Below are 22,489 nucleotides of genomic sequence, written 5' to 3'. Positions count from 1 at the left end.
TTTAAACATTTTTCTCTGAGAACCTGATGCCTGGAGCTGCTGCAGTCATCTTGGAACCAAGAGCAGAAAAGAGAGGACCTCAAAGAGGCTGACCCAGAACCCTAACAACACGGAGTTACAGGGCCAATTTCAAACTGTTTGATGCTTTTGTTATATAAGAAAAATAAATCTTTATTGCTTAACTTTTAGTTGAATATTTTGTAAACTTGCAGCTGAAAGCATTCTAAATGATCAACTTCAAATTCTACTTTATTATCATTGGTAAAGGTGGCCTGCAAGTATTTACTTTTTTGAATAACTTACTAGGAACCCTCGCTTGGTTTTGTCTCAGAGTGATTACTTATGTGTGTGTGAGTTGACGTTCTGCTCAGCCCAGGGTTGGATCAGAGCTCTTTGTGGGTGGTGGGGAGGGTATTTGGTCATTCGGGGGAGGTGAGGGATGAGCAAGTCTTAGCTCTTCTCCTCGGGACTACCTTTCTCAGCAACCATGGCAGCGGGGCCTGTGTCCAGCCCCAAAAGGATCCCAGCCTTCTTGAAGATTCTTGACGTAGGATCCATAGACCCCAGAAACCACTTATGGCTGTGGGCAATTTTGTCTTTTTTTTTTTTTAATTTGCGTTTTCCCTAGGAAGACTGTAATTGTGTGGATTATCCACGATTTCTGAGTCTTCCCCAAAATATTGTCAAAGAAAACCAGAACTGGATAGAATCTAAAGTTTCTCAAGGCAAATTTTACCCAGGAATTATTGCCACAGGGCCAGAGGCCTTTGTCCAAAACTGGGCTCCATTCCAAATATAACAAGTGGGGATTTATAGTCAAGGAGCAAGGTGGGGAATCACTAGATGTGCAGTTAACAAAGACAAATCATCGAAGACAAGAGGGAGAATCTGGCTAAATGGACTTAATAGGATTCTTGCTGAAGGCTGTCGAGAGTGAAAAGATGTTAAGGATTGGGGTAGGAGTGGGGAGTCTTGATAAACTGACCCAGCAGAATTCTTGTAAAACTGGAGTCAATGGGTTAGGAACAGAACCCGAGATCGGAGCCTTGAGGGCTTGGAGAAGCCTATCTAGTTAGTTCAAGGAGAAAGTCTCTGTGTGTTTAGAGAAAGACTGTTACTGATTGACATGGAGATAAATAGCCTGATAGAGCTATATGTAGACAAAGATATCTCTATCTCTGTATGTATAGATAGCCCCCAACTTCAGTTCAGTCGCTCAGTCGTGTCCGACACTTTGCGACCCCATGAATTGCAGCACGCCAGGCCTCCCCGTCCATCACCAACTCCTGGAGTCTACCCAAACCCATGTCCATCGAATCGGTGATGCCATCCAGCCATCTCATCTGTCGTCCCCTTCTCCTCCTGCCCCCAATCCTTCCCAGCATTAAGATCTTTTCCAGTGAGTCAACTCTTCACATGAGGTGGCCAAAGTATTGGAGTTTCAGCTTCAACATCAGTCCTTCCAATGAACACCCAGGGCTGATCTCCTTTAGGATGGACTGGTTGGATCTCCTTTCAGTCCAAGGGACTCTCCAGAGTCTTCTCCAACAGCACAGTTCAAAAGCATCAATTCTTCAGCACTTAGCTTTCTTCACCGTCCAACTCTCACATCCATACATGACCACAGGAAAAACCATAGCCTTGACTAGATGGACCTTTGTTGGCAAAGTAATATCTCTGCTTTTCAATATGCTATCTAGGTTGGTCATAACTTTCCTTCCAAGGAGCAAGTGTCTTTTAATTTCATGGCTGCAATCACCATCTGCAGTGATTCTGGAGCCCAAAAAAATAAAGTCTGACACTGTTTCCCCATCTATTTCCCATGAAGTGATGGGACCAGATGCCATGATCTTAGTTTTCTGAATGTTGAGCTTTAAGCCAACTTTTTCCAACCTAGACAGCATATTAAAAAGCAGACATTACTTTGCCAACAAAGGTCCATCGAGTCAAAGCTATGGTTTTTCCAGTAGTTATGTATAGATGTGAGAGCTTGACTATAAAGAAAGCTGAGCGCCTTAGTATTGACGCTTTTGAACTGTGGTGTTGGAGAAGACTCTTGAGAGTCCCTTGGACTGCAAGGAGATCCAACCAGTCCATCCTAAAGGAAATCAGTCCTGAATATTCATTGGCAGGACTGATGCTGAAGCTGAAACTCCAGTACTTTGGCCACCTGATGCAAACCCAAAGACTCTGATGCTGGGAAAGGTTGAAGGCAGGAAGAAAAGGGGACAATGGAGGATGAGATGGTTGGATGGCATCACCAACTCGATGGACATGAGTTTGAGCAAGCTCTGGGAGCTGGTGATGGACAGGGAGGCCTGGTGTGCTGCAGTACATGGTGTTGTAAAGAGTCAGACTTGACTGAGCGACTGAACTGAACGTGATATTCATTCAGTAGTAACTGTACTTTGAGTTTTTAATTTTGACCCTTTTCTGAGTTAGCAATATGCTGTATGAGGCTCTTATGATGCTGGGCAACAGCAAGAAGCTCCAGCTCCAGCAAGTTATCTCAGACAGCCAGGATATCAGAAAGGTAAGCAACAGATACACTTAGAACCATTCTGATTTTCACTTTCAATACAGGAGTCAGTAAATTACACGAGATATTCTTTAGTATAAAGTAGGCTTTGTGTTAGATGGCTGTGCTCAACTGTAGGCTAATGCAAGTGGTCTGCGCACATTTAAGGTAGCTGAAGCTAAGCTGTGACGTTCAGTAGGTTAAGTGTATTATTAAATGCTTCTCGACGAAATATTTTTAACTTACAATGGGTTTATCAGGCTGTACCCCGTAGTAAGTTGAGGATGTGCATAGCGCTGTACCGTAATAGCGTATGTTCTATATATATGGCCCTGTAACATGATAAGCAGTTTACATAATTTAACTCAACCCTGAGCAACTTTTTATAGTGCCCTTTCCCTTTATGAAGCAGATTTACCCTTCCCCTCATGGTCATGTGGTCACTCAGCTCTCAAAGTCTAAACATGGTAGTTTTTCCATACCAGGACAGCCCCAAAGATGCAGCCATCAAGTCCATTGGAGCCGAGTAGGTATCGGTGGCTAATTCCCTCCTTCTCCTCCCACACGTATCCACCGGGAGGGATGTGCACAAATTGGAGGACAAATGTTGGTTAAGAGCTTACTCTCAGAATTCATTACCTATCATCTAAGCATCATGATTCCACCAACTTGACTTTGCAGGGAACCGCTAAAGAGTTTGACTGGATTTCAGAAGCAACAGTTTGAGCCTGGTAAAGCTGGAAGCAGGTCTGAGTTACTTCTGAAACATCACCTTCCCGGTTTGTCTAGCCACGCTCGTTACCCTCCTCTGTCAACGTCCCCTCAAGGGACTAGGCATTTGGATAGCAATTGCACGACTAGGTTCCATTTATTTTTCACATGGAAAGTTTAGCAATTCTAAGTCAAGTGTGATCAATTGTTGCAAAAAAGGGAGTAACTGTTGGTGGTGAAGAGACAGCGGCCTAAGAGGTGAGCCATTGTGGGGGACGGGGGAAGCTCACCTGGTTGGCTTCCAGTTTTTCCTTCTAAACTTTTTTCTCAAAAGGTTTACAGAGAAAATGAGGCTCCTTTCACATATGATTTTTGACTGACTTTGTCTCAGGGCTTAAGCTAAGCTGCTGTTATCAGACTCCAAAATATGGTGGCTCAATGTAAGAATTTATTTCCTGGTCGCTGAGTGTCAGCACCTTGATCTCAGAATTCTTCCCAGCTTCCAGAACTGTGAGAAATTTGTTGTTCATAAGCAACCCAGTCTGTGGCATTAATATTTTGTTCTAGCAGCCCACATGCACCAAGACACCAGGTGACGTGTTTGGGCAAAAAAGACACACAACATATACACAGGAGATCATCTGAACAAAATTAGGGCTGGTACTCAGGGCAAACCAGCTTCAGTACTCTTTGAGCCTTGGAGCTCAAGTTTCTGTAGACTTTTGCCTGTTAATTCTGAGTTATTTTTTTTTCCCCAAACCTTTGACAAAGATTTTTTTGGTGTAAGTTTTATTTTTAAAACACACTTTTAGTGGAAGGGTTGCTCCTAATAACCTGGTTTATCTTCTCCTGAAATCCTGTCCACCCCGCCAATATCTTAAGGTCAGTATTAAGATTATATTTAAAGATTCAAAATATGGGAAATGGGTGCTTATAAAACTGTTAGAAGGGTTACGGGAGCTGGCTCTAAGGCAGGTCTCCAGAAATGCCTCCTCTAATGTGGCAACAGCAAGTCGCCCGAAGTGGTGCCTCCTCAGCCACATTAAGGCAGAGACGCGCCTCCAAGCACGCACTGCCTCGGCCGTGATCCGGGCTCAGACACTAAGACGAGGAAACCACCAGCGCTGCTGCCAGAAGTGCTTGGATACCGAATTCCAGAGGCGAGGCCGGCGCACCGTCACCACCACCGCCTTTTGAGAGGAGCCCACCTGCTGTCCCCATCAATATTTCATATTGATGAAATTCATATTCATATTAGATATGAATCGCTGATTGGCTGGACCCTTCCTGCTGAAGCAGGTACTCTGGGGGTTTTGGAGAACAGGAATTCCTGGATTCCTGTTTGGGAGCGTGCTGTCTTCATAAGCATTATTTTCAGTTTCAAACTATTTCTACTAAAGAAGCTCTAACTGACTTGGACTAAAACAAGCATCTCTGCTTTTTCATTATCTTTCAGATCAGGTGTCCAAGTGGGAGAAAACAGAAAATTTTACAAAGATCCTGAGAATTCCAGTTTCCAAGATGACTGGGAATGTAAAGGCACATTTGAGATATATCACAGAAATCAGAAAGAAAGTTCCAGTCAAGTCATAACCACCCATGAAGAAACACACACTTTGAGACAGCAAACATCCCGTAACCTGCTTCATAAAGTTCCACCTGGAAGTAGACCCTACGTGTGTAATGAATGTAGAACAGGTCAGGGCAGAAAAAATCTCTTCTTAGTCATCAGAAAATTCATACTGGTGAGAAATCTTATCAATGTCAGCAGTGTGGGAAGGCTTTCCATCACAGTCCCAATACTCCTCATCAGAGAACTCAGTGGGGAAAGATCCAATGAATGTGAAAAATGTGGAGAGGCCTTTGGTTCTGTTTCACTCTTTACAAGACATCAGAGAATTCATACTGGTGGGAAACGCTATGAATCTGAGGATGTGGGAAAACCTCTGTTCGGCTCTCACAACTCTGTGTCCGTCATAGAACTCATTGGTGAAAAACACTATCAATGTACTGAATATGGAAAAGCTTTTAGTTACTTATCGTTGATTATTAAACATATTATTAAACATATTATTAAACATAAATCATACTGGAAAAAAGCCCCACGTCTGTAAGGCATGTGGAAAGGCCTTTAGTGGTACCACACAACTTAATGAACACCAAAGAATCCACAGTGGTGGGAAGTCATATAAATGTAATGAATATGGAAAGGCCTTTGGCCATCGTTCACATCTTCCTCAACATCAGAGGATCCAAACTGGTGAGAAACCCTAAAAATGTAATGAATGTGGGAAGGCCTTTAGGCAGGGCTCACAGCTTAAACTACGTCAGATAATTCACACTGGTGAGAAGCCACATCCATAGAATGCAAGGGATGTGGGAAAGCCATTAGTCAGTGCTCACAGCTTACTCAACACAAAATTCATTCCCAGTAAATGAAAGAAATGTGGGAAGGACTTCGGGCACTCATCTTCCCAACTTTAAAGAACTTATGCCATAGAAAATCCCTATAAATAAGAGAAGAAAAGACTTCTGTCTCATTCTTAATCTTGTCAAATGTGGAAATGCTTTTTGGTTCAACTCATGTTAGATTTATCAGCAGATTCATCACCATCACATTCATCATTAAAGACCCTATTAATATGATGGTGTAGAAGAGCTTCTGGACACTACCTATCAATCATTAGCAACTGGAAAATTCACGCTGGTTAGCAACCAAAGACGGAGAAGGCAATGGCACCCCACTCCAGTACTCTTGCCTGGAAAATCCCATGGATCGAGGAGCCTGGTAGGCTGCAGTCCATGGGGTTGCTAAGGGTCAGACAGGACTGAGTGACTTCACTTTCACTTTTCACTTTCATGCACTGGAGAAGGAAATGGCAACCCACTCCAGTGTTCTTGCCTGGAGAATCCCAGGGACGAGGGAGCCTGGTGGGTTGCCGTCTATGGGGTCACACAGAGTTGGACACGACTGAAGTGACTTAGCAGCAGCAGCAGCAACCAACCAAAGAAGTGGAGAAATCTTGGAAACCCTTTGAAAGTGAAAGTGAAGTCGCTCAGTTGTGTCCGACTCTTTGCAACCCCATGGACTACCAGGCTCCTCTGTCTATGGGATTCTCCAGGCAAGAATACTGGAGTGGGTTGCCATTTCCTTCTCCAGGGGATCTTCCCCACCCAGGGATTGAAACCAGGTCTCCCACATTGTAGGCAGACGCTTTACTGTCTGAGCCACCAGGGAAGTCAGTCTAAGCTAATCCTAACTTAAATAAAAGAAAGCATAAGAGAAAATAATCCTGTGAATGTTAGGTGTGTGGGAAGTTCTTCAGTCATAAGTCTCTTTTAATCAGAAAATTCATATTTGAAGAACATATTGTACATTTAAAATCCCCATTAGTCATTTATTATGCATCAGAAAATGCACATTAAATAAAACACTAGGCATTTTAAACAACAGTTAAACATTTATCAAGTTGAGGAAAGTATGGAGAAGTTTCAAACAAATCATACAGGGCTGTGGCTCAGATAAGAATATAATAAATTAGACATTCACAAAATAATATTTATGTTACTTACTACCTAGTATTTTCTCCTTCAGTGAAACAACAGAGCACAATGAAGTGAATGAGAGCAGTATAAAACAAAACCCGTGGAGTGTGGCCATAAACGTACTCAAAAAGTTACTACTTTAAATGCGTTTATAGACAAGAAATGGAGAAGGCAATGGCACCCCACTTCAGTACTCTTGCCTGGAAAATCCCATGGGCAGAGGAGCCTGGTGGGCTGCAGTCCATGGGGTCGCTAGGAGTCAGACACGACTGAGTGACTTCACTTTCACTTTTCACTTTCATGCATTGGAGGAGGAAATGGCAACCCACTCCAGTGTTCTTGCCTGGAGAATCTCAGGGACGGGGGAGCCTGATGGGCTTCCGTCTACAGGGTCGCACAGAGTCGGACACGACTGAAGTGACTTACCAGCAGCATAGACAAGAAAACTATAAGTGAACCAGAGGCCTATTGAGAAGCTAGAAAATGAACATAACTTACCAATCAATACACAGAAGGAACAGTTCACTGAAATTTAAACTGAGGTTTTATTAACCTTGAAGCCTTTTCTTTCAAAGAGAATATAAGCACTTAAAAATTCTGTAAAAGCATTCTACAGTACTAAAAATGAGGATGTATTAACACACATAAAAGGCATTCAAAATAAGGTTCAACGCTTCACATTTTTGATAAAAATTTCAAATTTTAAATGAACTTCACTCCCTAAAAAGGAAAAACTAAAGTTTCCAGAGTTGACCAAATGCTAGCAGAGGACAGATTTTACAGGGTATTCGCGTAAGTTTTTTTGTTTTACCACACCTCTGGGATCTTAGTTCCCTGATGAGTGATTAAACCAAGGCCCTCAGCAGTGACAGCTCAGAGTCCTAACCACTGAAGTTCCTATGAAAGCCAGGCATGTTTCTACATGCTAATTGTGAGTTTAAATTTAAAAAGCATATAGTATATGGCATATACCAGGTTGGGGCTTCCCTGGTGGCTCAGTGGTAAAGAATCTGCCCTACAATGCGGGAGATGGAAGAGACATGGGTTCCATCCCTGGGTCAGGAAGATCCGCTGGAGAAGGACATGGCAACTCCAGTGTTCCTGTTTGGGAAATCTCAGAGACAAAGGAGCCTGGCAGGCTACAGTCCCTGGGGTCATAAGAGTCGGACACGACTTCGCGACGAAGCCGCCACCACCACCACCACATATACTAGGCAGAAGGTACCTTGCAACTAGCCTCCGATAAAATCCAGAGGCACTGAGTCTTAATGTTGTCTAGCAGAAAACATCTCACCATAGATTAGATAAACTGTACTGTTTCAATGAATGACTTTTCATGATACTCTTTAAACCCCAGTATTTTTTCATAACTATTATCTCTTTTGCTGCTGCTACTGCTAAGTCGCTTCAGTCCTGTCCGACTCTGTGCAACCCCATAGACGGCAGCCTACTAGGCTCTTCGGTCCCTGGGATTCTCCAGGCAAGAATACTGGAGTGGGTTGCCATTTCCTTCTCCAGTTCATGAAAGTGAAAAGTCAAAGTGAAGTCACTCAGTCGTGTCCAACTCCTAGCGACCCCATGGACTGCAGCCCACCAGGCTCCTCCGTCCATGGGATTCTCCAGGCAAGAGTACTGGAGTGGGGTGCCATTGCCTTCTCCGATTATCTCTTCTAAAGTATTACAAATACACATGTTTAAAAGTGTTCATAGTTTTATTCATAATAGCCTCCAAATCCAGAAATATCCCAAATGTTATCAAGAAGAACATGGATAAACTGATTGTACTATATTAACACAACAGAACACTACTCAGTAGAAAATAAATTACTAATAGACATCATCGGTGAGTCTCAAAAAACATGTTGAATGACTGAAGCTGGACACACAAAAATTTATGCACTGCTTGGTTCCATTTATATGAAGTCAGATGAAAGAAAAACTTAAAAAGCAGGCAAAACAGATCTCCTGTCGCAAAGACAAGGCAGTTTCCTCTGAGAGTGAGGGCAGGAAACCTGGTTGAAGGGGGTTTCAGGAGGGGCAGGAGTCCATCGTGATTTCAGCGGTGCTTACTGGACTGATGCTGAAGCTGAAACTCCAGTACTTTGGCCACCTCATTCGAAGAGCTGACTCATTGGAAAAGACTCTGATGCTGGGAGGGATTGGGGGCAGGAGGAGAAGGGGACGACAGAGGATGAGATGGTTGGATGGCATCACCGACTCGATGGACGTGAGTCTGAGTGAACTCCGGGAGTTGGTGATGGACAGGGAGGCTTGGCGTGCTGCGATTCATGGGGCCACAAAGAGTCGGACACGCCTGAGGGACTGAACTGAACTGATTGGGCTATAATCAACAGCAAAACTGCATAGTTAATAATCTGTATTTTATTATTTGTAAGTTGTATTTCAATTACAATGATAACATGCAAGAATATCAAGAGAGTACGAGTAGCATAGAATGAATGGAATAAAGTGCTGTGGTCAAAAGAGCCTTAGGCATAAATATTTCATGTGGTTAAAATAAAACACAGAAAAGAAACAATAAAATGGTTAAAAAATGTTTATGTATGGTGTATGTGTGTATGAATGCATGTATGTATATATATCTGTATAAGACTTGAAATATTTTATACTTTTTATATATACTTTAGCAACTTCATGAATAATATGAGTCATCTTAATAGCACATGTAGAGAAAATACTGCTTCTTTCCCTAAAAAAAAGAAAACAGTTTTCTCTTTGAGAAGAAAAAAGTCTGTTATGCAAAATAAAAATGACTTGCTATCAATATTCAGAGGTGAAAGAATCAAATCTGTTTGCACCACATAGAAATTCGGACCCGTGAAACCACCTTGCATACAGCTCTCCTCCAGGAAAGAGCCTGCTCACCAATCTTCTTTGGAGATTAGTGTTTTGCTCCTCATTTAAAGAAAACTGATGAGGTATTTCCACAGATGAAGCCTGTCTCTTGCTTAAGCTATTAAAACTCAAAACTGCATCCCACAATCCTACACTTCATCTTTTGCTAGTGCCCTAGTAAACGTCCTTATCCTTATAAGCTTTCGCTTGTCTTTGGCTCGCTCTGAATTCTTTCCTGCAGGAAGCCAAGGACCCTCACTTGGCACTCAAGCCTAAGAATTCCTGACGGTCCGAGAATGGGACACTTCCCTGTCCCATAACACCATGAATGCAGAGCTGAGGAGAAAGTATACTTAAATAGACGATAATCTTGAACCTAACGCCACCCATATTCGACTATGTGCCAGAAGAAACGCCAGGAAAGATCTCACTGTCAAAACACAACTTTGTGGGAATTTCCTGGCGGTCCAGTGGTTAGGACTCCTGGCTTTCACTATGGAAGGCACGGGTTCAATCCCTGGTTGGAGAGCTAATATCCCATCCCCAAAGCAGCAGTGCCGGGTGGGCAACATGAATAAATACAACTTTGTTTAGTGAGCAGTGCATATAACGCGGCTTTTCCCAATGCCTCAATCGCCTATTCAGGGATGGAATTAGTTACAGCTGACTCACTGAACAAGATCCTGATGCTGGGAAAGATTGAAGGCAGGAGGAGAAGGGGGCAACAGGGGATGAAATGGTCGGATGGCATCGCCGACTCAATGGACATAAATCTGAGCAAACTCCGGGAGATTGTTTAGGACAGGGGAGCCTGGAGTGCTTGCAGTCCACGGGGTCGCAAAGAGTCGGACAAGACTTAGCGACGGAACAGCAAAAATACAAGTAATACAACTTTAATAATACAAGCCCGTACGCATGTGTGTACACACACACACTCGAGTTTCTTTCATAAACACCAATATATTGATAACGCCCGCACTACACCGTACTCGCCCATCCGGGCGGCAGCCCAAGCCAGACCCAGACGCCCGGCCCGCACAGCGCCGAGTGCCCGGGCCACCCTCCCCCGAGCGGTTGCGAACGGCGGCCGCCGCCCCCCCTGCCAACATGGAACCCTAACCTGAGAACGCACCACTAGCCCGTGCGGCAAGAGGAAGACGGCCCGAGAACTCAGAAACATCCGCGACGCGAACCAGGTCCCCCAGATGCCTGCGCGATCGGAAGTGCCCGCCTCAAAACAACGCCCGCGCGCTGCGGGGCTCCCGGGAGTTCGCGCAGCCCAGTGTGCGCGTGCGCGGTCTCACCAACGTGGTCCGGGAGACGAGAACGCAGTGGGCTCCTGGCCCGCTACCGGGTGGGATTTTGGTAGCGACGGCCGCGTGCAGGACCGGGCGTGTCTGGGTGCGTCAACGCGCTGGACTGCTTTTACCCGGCAGGGGGTGCCCTCCCGTTCTCAAGGCTGGGCTCGGGGATGGGACGGGGAGGCGCTTTGGAAACGGAGCGCGCATGCGTACTGACGCCCATGGAGGCGGGGCCAGGTACCCGAGAGGAACGGACGCGCTGGTGCGCGGTCGCCCGTGGGGTCGTGGTTTCGAGCCCAAGGGGGCCGGAACGGGGAAGGCTGCGCAGGCGCGCAGAGTCGCGGCCGATTTCTGGAGGGCGGAAGCGCCGTGGGTGAGTCGGTGGGGCGTCCTCGGAGGGGGCGGGAGTGGTCGCGGGGCTGTGTGTACCTGGGTGTCCGCGTCGGTTTGTCCGGCGTCCTGTGCCCCTGCACGGCTGTTCTCCGCGTGGTTATGGGATTTGGCTCACGGTTTCTGTGGCTGTTTGTTGAGGACTCTTCTGAGCTCTAGAAAGGCTGTGTGACTATTCCTTTAAATTTTTATACTAACTAAACAACAATAAGGGGGGAAACCTGAAGAAAACGAATATATAAAACTAAAACTGAGTCAGTGTTGAACGCTTGAAATTAACACAATGTTGTAAGTCAAGTATACTTTCATTTTAAGAAATCAAGATACTGGGAACCCATCTATTGGCCTTTTTCTAATTTGACCAGTTTTCCCACTCGCGCACTTTCAGGGAGAGACATTTAGACGGGAATGGCTGCCTCAGCCATGACGGAGAGTGAAGGAGATACACGTAAAGCCCTCAGCACACTAACTGTGGTTAGTCATTTTCATCAGTGACCATTTTGAGGAACAGATGTGGAGACATCGCACTAGAATCTCTCACAACTTGGAGAACCGGTAAATCTCCAAAAAGGTGTTGTGACTGGGCACCGGTCTGCTTTGATATGTTACGGGGAGGTGGGGGGGGGGGAGAGGGGAGAGAATGACACAAATTTGATGCTTTTTTTTTTTTTGATAGTTCCTTCCATCTCCTCAGCTCCACATTCACAGGACTCTGTTCTTCAAGAGAGGCCTCATGAAGGGGAGCACGGCCACTGGGCCTCTGGAAGGCACATCACAGGTGAGTTATGGTTTGTTTTTTCTTACAATGAGACCCTAAAGAATAAAGATTAACCCTAACCCTAGAGAACAAAGTCATCTAGGAAAACAGAAGTCCTCATAAATACTGCTGTATCAAGTGCCCTGAACTTTAATCCCACATCCAAGGACAAATTTTAAAAGAAGTGAGATTTTCTTTTCCTTACTATTTGGAGAACAGTTTCCATTTCACACAAACACATAATTTAAACAAATATGTTTTCCAGGATTCTAGTAAATTATGAAATGTACTTCAGTTCAAATGTACTTATCAAAAGAGAAATCTATAATCCATTTTTTTTAAGTATACAGTTTTCACATTTCATTGTACTTACATGTAAATTTCACCATTAAATACTGAGCATAAGTATATGCTGACCTTATATTCAGATTTTTTTTTAATGTTAAGATAAATGGACAAATGGAAAAAAATGGACAAATGACTTTAAGGAGGTGATGTATTAGACATTATAGAATGTATTAAATAATTAGAGAATCTAGAAGGTGGTAAAGTTCCGTCTACATATATTTACACATTTAGTGAACTCTGTAGGGACAGGAAGACATGTAAAGCTTTGGGCTACAGTTGGAGGAAAAACCCATTCAGGATTGAACTGAGGTCCTGGGTTGCTGACAGTCCTCCCTTGTCTTCAGACTTTAGACAGACTCAGGAGTGTTTGTCAGTCCACAAACACCACCAACTTGTACAAAATCCCTATTTGGCAGGAGAAACAGTAGATTCAAGAATTGTTTCCTACCAGTAAGGATGTGGGGGCCAGTCTGACATGAGCACTGCTGGCTAGAGACTGGAGATCCTGTTGGATGTTACAGCTGGAGGCCAGGATCTGTTGATTAGAACCACAGGCTACAAACTCAGTGTAGAGGCACAGTGGTTCATGCTTTCCTCAAAAATCCTTGTTTTCCAAATAAGTTACTGGAATGCTTTCCTCAAACAGGGTCCACGACCAGTTTTAACATTTTGGTTGATAATACAGGATAATTTTTCTTACCCAAAGAGTTGTTTTTCACTATCTATAATATGTATCTGTATTTGGCAAAAACAAAACAAAACAACAAACCCTGGATCCTCCAGTACACACCACAATGCCTGTGCACCACCTGCTATTTTTCAGCCAAGACTTCCCTCTCCCTCAGGCCTTGTGGGTAAGAAAGTGTTTGCCCTTTCAGCAATCACTGACATTCCAAGATGTGGCCATCGACTTCTCCCAAGAGGAGTGGGGATTCCTGGACTCCGCTCAGAGAGAACTGTACACAGCTGTGATGTTGGAGACTTACCAGAACCTGGTCTGGCTGGGTAAGTGCACCCAGCCCTTAGTTCACATCTGCCTGCCGCTACATCTTCCTCCTCCTATTGGAAACCTCTGGGGACCTACAGTGGCCTTTACTTTTTGTTCCGTGTCCCATAAAGAGCATAGTTAGAAATGGACAAGTTCCTCTTTACTGTCCTTCCAAAAACCTTCAAATTTCATCTGGCCATTCTTTTTTTTTTCTGGCCATTCTTATAAGGGCTTTGATCCTGATTCTGTGGTAGGAGATGAATTCTTGGGTAATAACGGCATGACCAACTGCCATTTCTTTCTCTTTCCAAAGGCATATCTGTTGCAGAGCCCAACATAGCCTTCCTACTGGAGCGAGGCCCACAGCCCTGGGTGATGAGGGAGGAGGATGCAGGAGCTCCAGGAGCAGGTGAGTCTGGGACCAAGCTGAGGGGAAGATGTACGTGCAAAAGGCCAGCTGCCTTCTGAGATGACCACAGTTTAAGGGGTTGGGCATCTTCCTTCAGAGGGCCTCTGGTCTGAGGCCCCAGTGGATCCACCTCGCATCCTCATCCACTCTTCTACTCACCCGCCTTCTTAAATAATTGACTCCAAATGTGAGTTTGTGATCAGCTCTCCACCTTTACTCTCTGGATTGTTTTTCACCACTTTAGCCTTCATTCATTTCATAAGACTGTTTCCTCAGAAAGATATCTCAAAGCTTGTGTTTTCTTTAAGTATCCAAAAAATTCTCTCTCTCACCTCTGATAAGTTGAATAAATATATCCATCCAAGAACTGTTCCATTAACAAACATATTCAATCGCTAGTTCTGGCCAAGAAAGGGCATTTTGTAAGAGACTAGAACCCATCAAGGAATTTACTATTTAACAAGAGATGTTCTTAGAACAGGCACATGAAAAGCTGCTCAACATTGCTAATTATTAGAGAAATATACATCAAAACTACAATGACGTATTACTTCACACTGGTTAGAATGACCATCATCAAAAAGTCTACAAAACAAATGCTGGAGAGAGTGTGGAGAAAAGGGAACCCTCCTACACTGTTGGTGGGAATGTAAACTTGATACAGGCACTATGGAGAACAGTATAGAAATTCCTTAACTAAAAATAAAGTTCCTGTATCATCCAGTGATCCTGTTCTTGGGCATATAGCTGGAGAGATTTCTAATTTGAATCACTGCAGCACTGTTTAGAATATTGAAGACGTAGAAACAACCTTAATGTCCATGGACAGATGGATAAAGATGTGGTACACATTTACAGTAGAATATTACTCATGCATAAAAAGAATGAAACAATGCCATTTGCAGCAACATGGATGGCTGAGAGTATCACACTAAGATGATGATCATGCTAAGTGAAGTAAATCAGACAAAGACAGGTATTGTATGATATCACTTATATGTGGAATCTAAAAAAAAAAAAATGATACAAAGAACTTATTTACAAAACAGAAATGGACTAGCAGAAATAAACAAACATATGGTTACCAAAGGGGAAGGTGGGGGCAGGGATAAATGAGGAGTATGGAAATCACAGACACAAACGACTATGTATAAAATAGATACACCAGGATTTACTGCATAGCACAGGGGACTATATGTATTCAATATCTTATAATAACCTGTCACGGATATAAAACGAAATTTAAAAAACCCAGATGTATAATATGTATGTACTATCCAGTCACTTGGCTGTACCCCTGAAACTAACACAATATTGTAAATCAACTATGCTCCAGTTTTAAAAAAGAGATGTTCTTAGATACCTTGGCAAAGTAGGAACCAAGATTGGATCATTTCAAACACAGTGGTTACTGCACACACACCAGAGTGGCCAGAGATAAACGCGTCTGTGGGGTTGGTGCAGGGGTCTGGCCACTTGTGTGTGCGGCTCACCTGTAGCGTCTAGACCTTTTCAAGCCAAGTCCTGGGTGCGCCTCTTGCTCTCGTGGGAGACTGCCGCTGGGAATGCCCCAGCTGAGAACTGGTGGGTGGACAGTACCCAGCTCTCGTGGGCGGTCTGGGCCATGTCAGCCCTTGATGTCTGTCTTCGTCTGTCTGAGCTGCTGTAACAGAAACACCACAGACCCGGTGGCTTAAACAGCAGATCTTTATGTCTCACAGTTCTGGAGATGAAGGTGCCTGCAGTTCAGTGTCTGGCAGGGCCATTTCCTGGTTCACAGATGACCATCTTCTCACTGTGCCCTCATGTGGTGGAAGGGGTCCCTTTTAGAAGGGCACTAATTCCATTCATGAGAGATTAAATTAAATAATTTAATATTTAAATGGATATTTATTAATCAACTACACTTCAATTTTTTTAAGACTTAAAATGCATTTCAAATAAATAAGGATAATATATGGTGCTGATGGTTGTACAACATTGGCATGTATTTAATGCCACTGAATTGCACCCTTAAAATTGGTTAAAATGGTAAATTTTATGTTTTGTGTATTTTTCCACAATAAAAAAAATGTTTAAAAATAAGAATAAACAGGTATTTGTTTCTAGCTTTTTCTGTTAGTAGAGTATGACAATAAATGTCCTTGTACATATATCCTTCAATACTAGAACCTTTTTCTAAGGATAGATTCTTAGCTGTGGGGATACGTACATTTATTTATATTAATGTGTTTATATGTTCGTTTTCAGAGAGTGAGTCAACACAGAAGAGCAAGGAATTGTCTTTAAGGAAGAGGATAAACGGAGAAACATACCATCATGAACGAGTGATGAAGAAAACGAGCAGCACGGGTAGAGAATATGGAAAAGCCTCCAGCAGCAGGGCACACCTCATCATCCATCAGAAGATGAAGAAGGAAGAGAAACACTGCCAGTGCTTCGAGTGCGGGAAATCCTTCCGTCGTCGATCAACTCTCATCCAGCATCAGAGGATCCACACAGGAGAGAGACCCTATCAGTGCAGCAAGTGCAGCAAAGCCTTCAACCAGAAGGCCCACCTCGCCCAACACCAGCGCACCCACACGGGCGAGAAGCCCTACACCTGCGGGCAGTGCACACGGGCCTTCAGCCAGGTGACGCACCTCACCCAGCACCAGATCGTCCACACCGGAGAGAGGTTCCATGGCTGCAGCGAGTGTGGGAAGGCCTTTAGCCGCCCCTCCGCCCTCGCGGACCACCAGAGAATCCACAGCGGAGAAAAGCCCTTCAAGTGCAAGGCCTGTGGCAGGGCCTTCACACAGAGCGCCCAGCTCCTCAGACACCAGAAGATCCACTCTGAAGACAAGCCCTACAGGTGCAGCAAGTGCGCCAAGTCCTTCATCCGCTTCTCTTCCCTGACGGAGCACCAGCGGACTCACACCGGAGAGAAGCCCTACCAGTGTGAGGACTGCCCAAAGGCCTTCTGCCGCCTCGTGCAGCTCACTCAGCACCAGAGGACCCACACGGGTGAGAAGCCCTACACGTGTCAGGAATGCGGCCGGGCCTTCACCTGCAGGTCCCATTTCATCGTCCACAGGCGGAGTCATACGGGAGAGAGACCCTATGAATGTCAGGTGTGCCGGAAAACCTTCAACAATCACTCCTCCCTGGTGACGCATGACAGGACTCACAGTGGAGCGAAGCCCTTCAGATGCGATGCGTGTGGGAAGGCCTTCAGCACTTCCTCCTCGCTCTGTCAACATAAGAGGATTCATACTGGGGAAAAGCCCTACGGTTGCCACAAATGTGGCAAGTCCTTCAGGTGCCGGTCACACCTTAGTCGACATCAGCAAACACATACGGGACGATACTGACCAAAGCCAACCAGACACTCTTCCAGTTACCTAACCATCAGTCAAGATCTTGAAAACAAGCAGCCTCAGTTGACTCTGACTCTTGGAAAAGCAGCTTATTCTCAAGGTCTCAGGAGCTCACTGAAAAACAGATAATGAACCAGGACCTACTGTATAGCACAGGGAACTATATTCAATGTTCTTTAATAAGCTACAAAGGAAATACAGCTACGGGTTTTCCAGTAGTTGTGTACGGATGTGAGACTTGGACCATAAAGAAGGCTGCCCGCGGAATTCTGTCCTCCGTCTATAGTCTTCCCCAGGCAAGAATACTGGATTGGGTAGCTATTCCCTTCTCCAGGGGATCTTCCCAACCCAGGGATCAAACCTGGGTTTCCTGCATTGCACACAGATTCTTTATTGTCTGAACCACTGGGGAAGCCTGAGCATTGACAAATTGATGCTTTCTGATTCTGGTGTTGGAGAAGACTCTTGAGTGTCCCTTGGACTGCAAAGAAATCAAACCAGTCAATCATACAGGAAATCAACCTCAAATATTCACTGGAAGGACTGATGCTGAAGCTCCAGTACTTTGGCCACCTGATGCAAAAAGCTGATACATTGGAAAAGACCCTGATACCTGGAAAGATTGAGGGCAGGAGGAGAAGGGGGCAGCAGAGGATGAGATGGTTGAATACTATCACTGACTCAATGGACATGAATTTGAGCAAATTCCCGCAAATAGTGAAGGATAGAGGAGCCTGGTGTGCTGTAGTCCATGGAGTCTCAAAAAGTGGAACACAAAAAAAAAAAAAAAAAAAAAAGTGGAACACAACTTAGTGACTGAACAACAACAATGGGAAATGAATCTGAAAGAGTGGATATTTGTGTATGTATAACTGAATCACCTTGCTGTACACCTGAAACCAACACAATATTGTAAATCAACTATAATTAAAACAATTTTTTAAAGAGCTCTTTGGATGGAATAACTAAAGACAGGGAGGAAGCAAAACAAGTTAAAAGCAGAACATGAAACCATTGTCCTGCAATCTGGAGAACTCTAGCCGCCTACTCCTACCTGAATCCTACTGTGCTGCCATCACTAATGAACAGCAGCACTGCACAAATGACTTTACTGGCCCTGAGCCTGTGTACCCTCACATTTAATGCCCTGAAACCAGGTTTACAATGCAGGTGTCCTGACAGCCAAAGATGAGGCCAAGAGATCACCTCTTGGCTTTTGCTTCTGTCCTGATGGGAGAGACACATATGCCACCACGTTCACATCTTTAGCAAGGGGCGGGGTGGGGCTTGGATGTTGCAAAGTGTGAAAAAACAAACAGCCATGACTTAATACTTTACATCTGAAAAATGGTGCCCAGATCTGGTCACAGATTTAGCTTCGAATTACCCAACCAGTGGGCTTTCCTGAATTTTCTCCCACACTTCCTCCTACAGCTGCTGTATTTTAATGATCTCATCACTGCACCTGTCACCTTTGAACAAGAATCCAGAGGCTGACACAAAGCAACAGCACTAGGACAGATATAAGGGGTATCATATTAATAGGTGTTAGGGGATATTCCTAAACTGAGCACACAGGATTTTTCTTCTTTTTTCTTTTCAGTGCATATATAAAAGCATTTATAAAATGCATGCACCAGTGTAGAGAAGAAAAATACATACCCATTGTTGTTTAGTCTCTTAAGTCATGTCCGATTCTTTTTCAACCCCATGGACTGTAGCCCGCCAGCTTCCTCCTTCCCTGGGACTTCCCAGGCAAGAATACTGGAGTGGGTTGCCATTTCCTCCTCCAGGGGATCTTCCTAACCCAGGGATCAAACCCACGTCTCAGGCAGGCAGATTCTTTACCACTGAGAATATAACAGTAGATTCCATGTAAGGAGTTACTCCTAAATGAGCCGACCTTGAAATTCAGGATGAAAAGCTGCATGAAGATTAAAGACTTCAGTGCCCTGACTTCATTTTTCAACAGTAAATATTCTCATTTTCTCTACTATCTATTCCTCTTCCCTGTTTTCTATTTCTTCACAGCCTTTCTCACCATTCAATACACTATTTTACTCATTCTCTCGTGGTTTGTTTCCATTCACTTGAAAGTAAGATCTTAGAGGGTGGGGAGTTTTGTGGGTTTTTTCTCTGCTGTATCCCCCTGAATGGCTTTTCATTTGTTGTTCAGTCACTTAGTCGTGTCCAACTCTTTTGACCCAATGGACTGCACCACACCAGGCTTCCCTGTCCTTCACCATCTCCAGGAGCTTGCTCAAACTCATATCCATTGAGTCAGTGATGACATCCAAGCATCTCGTCCTCTGTCATTCCCTCTCCTCCTGCTGTCAATCTTTCCCAGCATCAGGGCCCTTTCTAATGAGTTGGCTCTTTGCATCAAGTGGCCACAATATTGGAGCTTTAGCATCAGTCCTTCTAATGAATATTGAGAATTGATTTCCTTTAGGCTTTTCCTCTCAGAGAAGGCAATGGCAACCCACTCCAGTGTTCTTGCCTGGAGAATCCCAGGGACGGCGGAGCCTGATGGGCTGCCGCTTATGGGGTCACACAGAGTCGGACACGACTGAAGCGACTTAGCAGCAGCAGCAGCAGCAGCAGCAGCAGCAGCAGCTTTTCCTTATTTGCTTTCCAAGTCAGCTACTAATTTTACTATTTTCTTAGTATCTCATACCACGGGCCATTTCCACTGTGATCAGGAGCAGAATGGGGTTCAACACCAGTGCAGGTTCCAAAGAAAATACTTTCTGAAGAGTGATAATAACGACATTCCCATTCTGCAAGTGAGAAATCTACTAATTTGGTGTAATAAGTCATCCCGTACTGATCTTACGGTCCCAAAACTTAACACAGAAAGAAAATCACGCTCCCACGGGCAGGCTCAGAGGACCGCACTCGAGCGACATGGCGGTCATACAGACACAGACACGGGACATCACAGGTGCACACCAGAGCTCACAGAGGACTGTCCGTTCCCGTAACTACGGACGCTTCTGGTTTCCAGGAGAGGGGAGGGGGGAGTTCTCATTCTCCGCGCCTGCGTACACTCGCGCCCGGCCACGCCACGCCCCTGAACCCTCGGGCCCCGCCTCTCCGGCGTAGTCACGGCTCGGATATCCTGGGCCCCGCCCCTCAGGCGTAATCGCGTACGTGCGCAGGCACTCCCGCTCTGACGCTAAGGTTCCACCTCTCCGTCTCAACAGCCTAAGAACACGCCCCCTCGGCTAAGCCACGCCCTGTCTCCGCCCCTCGCGCCTGACTGCTCGCCCACCTGGGGAGGTTCGGCCCCTGTGCGCTGGTCTCCCGGGCGTCGGCTGCCGAAGTCCTTCGGGTGAGGGCGGCTGGCTTCCGGGGGGAGGCTCGTGGGTTGGTCAGGGTGGTCTAGTGTCTGAGCCCAAGAGCCAGGCAGGGCCGCCGAGGCGGGCGGCTCTGAGCCCGGCCGTGGAGCCCCGGCCTGGACGCCGCTGCTCGGTCGCTGCCGGGCGGACTACATTTCCCAGAGGCCCGCGCCGGTGCGCCGAGGCTGCGGCTCGGACCGGGATCGGTGTCTGGGGCGGCTGAATCGGGGTGTGTGAGTGCGAGAGGCAGGACTGGGCTGTGAACGTCCAGAGCGTGCGACCGGGGTGTGCTGGTGTGAGTGTTCGAAACGGGTGTGTGAGAGGTTAGCCAGCGCGGGGGGCCCCGGGAGAGGCTGAGAGATCGTGGAGAGAGGGGCTGATGTGTGTGTGAGAGAGACCGCGAGCATATTGGTGTGTCCGGCGTGTGAGATTGTGTGACAGTGCCTGTTTGTCCTCGTGTGAGGGAGACCAGTGTGTATTGTGTGTGCGTGTGTTAGAGGTAGCAATTGCAGTGTTTGTGTATCTATGTGCGCGAGAAATCCATGTGTCTCAGAAACAGAGACCTTTGAGACTGTGTGTGTGAGAGAGAGAGAGGAAAACTAATGTGTTGAGACCAAAGTGAGTAGGAGAGAGACTGAACCATGGTTCGCCACTCCGAGGTTTGCAAATGCAGCCTCTGAGGTCGTGGAGTGTGCGTGTGTGAGTGAGGCAGAGGTGAGGGGCCGTGGGTGTGTGAGAGACTGAGATTGGGGTTGTGTGTGTGACGTTTGTGATCACCATGTGTGCTTGTACATGACCTCTCTGAGGCGGTGGTGTGACTGCAGTGATGTGCCTTCCACTGGATGCTTGTGACTGTGTCCTTCCTGTGATCAGGGGTGTGTGAGACCTTATATCAGTGTCTGTGTATCACCCGATGTGGCTGTAACAGCGCCTATGTGACTGTGGTGTTTTGGGGGAGAATGCTTCGAAGGTCGATAACTTTGGCCGCCTTGTGCATGTTGATTTATGGAATTGTGTATTGCCAGGATAAGAATCCTGGGGTAGAATTCCCTGCTCCCAGTCCCAAGAGTTCCACTGAGAAGCAAGAGGTGGGGCACCTGGATCTCCTGATTGGAGCAGGGGACACCCTCAGTTCTGGGTGACAGAAAGGAGGGGAAACCAAGGGGTTGAGGACAGAGATGAGAGGGAAGGTGGTAGAATTGGGTGCTAAAGGATCCACTGTCATGGAGGAAAGCAAAGGTTTGGCAAGAGGAGGAGGATAACCCTGTCCTCTGATGGCATTCAGGACTCAGATTTTCAAACTGTAGACTGTATCAAAGCATGAAGCGGAGATGTGGGAAGGAAAGAGTCCACCTTTATCTATAAAATAGAGAAAGCAACAATTTCATGGGATTATTTTTTTAAAATAAAGTGAAAGAACATAATGTATGCAGAGTATCTAGCACAACTCATTGGTTTTATTCATAATAAGACCAAAGAATGGGAATGCAACTTTTAGAAAAGATCAAATTTAGAACCTCGAGCTTAAGAGAAAGACTTATAAATTAGACCCCTCAATCACCATTGGTTGCCTGTAATCTCTTGGTTACGTGGGCAGTGAAACCAAAGAAGGCTGGGAGGAGGAAGGGGAAGACAGAAGTTTTACGCTGGTGATCCTGGGAGTGCAGAGGTTCTCATCTTCTCACTTTTTCCTCCAGCCTTACCCTCCCAGGACAGTGCTGTTCTCCAAGAAAGAAGCCAGGAAAAGAAGGTGAAAATGACAGTGGAACTAGTGAAAGCCATACCCCAGGTTAGTTATTCCGTATCTCTTCCTCGAAAGGCAGTCTTACTGCTTAGGACTTGGTAAAGCTGTTTTCTTTATGAAAATCCCTTGATTAACAGTCTTTGGAAAAGACCCTGAGGCTGGGAAAGATTGAAGGCAAAAGGAGAAGGGGGCAGCAGAGGATGAGATGGTTAATAGCATCA

The 22,489-nt window shown here is 45.4% G+C and overlaps 1 protein-coding gene across 4 annotated transcripts in view; it reads left to right on the top strand.

Annotated features, from left to right (window-relative positions):
• The first annotated feature begins 11,147 nt into the window (after nt 1-11,147).
• Nucleotides 11,148-22,489, top strand: part of LOC102285493 (zinc finger protein 471) — a 28,051-nt gene continuing 16,709 nt past the window's right edge. The window contains exons 1-6 of one of the 4 annotated variants that reach the window (XM_070387004.1): nt 11,148-11,305; nt 11,711-11,877; nt 11,999-12,100; nt 13,306-13,432; nt 13,729-13,824; nt 16,075-17,131. In XM_070387004.1, coding sequence (XP_070243105.1) covers nt 12,056-12,100; nt 13,306-13,432; nt 13,729-13,824; nt 16,075-17,131 — 1,325 coding nt within the window. In that variant the 5' untranslated portion in view covers nt 11,148-11,305; nt 11,711-11,877; nt 11,999-12,055. Of the gene's footprint in view, nt 11,306-11,710; nt 11,878-11,998; nt 12,101-13,305; nt 13,433-13,728; nt 13,825-16,074; nt 17,132-20,414; nt 20,518-22,221; nt 22,314-22,489 lie in introns of those variants that run through there. The other 3 variants (XM_070387000.1, XM_070387003.1, XM_070387001.1) reach the window with 3 other exon arrangements.

Source organism: Bos mutus, chromosome 18 (assembly GCF_027580195.1).
Source record: "Bos mutus isolate GX-2022 chromosome 18, NWIPB_WYAK_1.1, whole genome shotgun sequence".
Lineage (NCBI taxonomy): Eukaryota > Metazoa > Chordata > Mammalia > Artiodactyla > Bovidae > Bos > Bos mutus.
The sequence above is the reverse complement of the archived record's forward strand: the minus strand, read 5'-3'. Positions and strand labels throughout refer to the sequence as shown.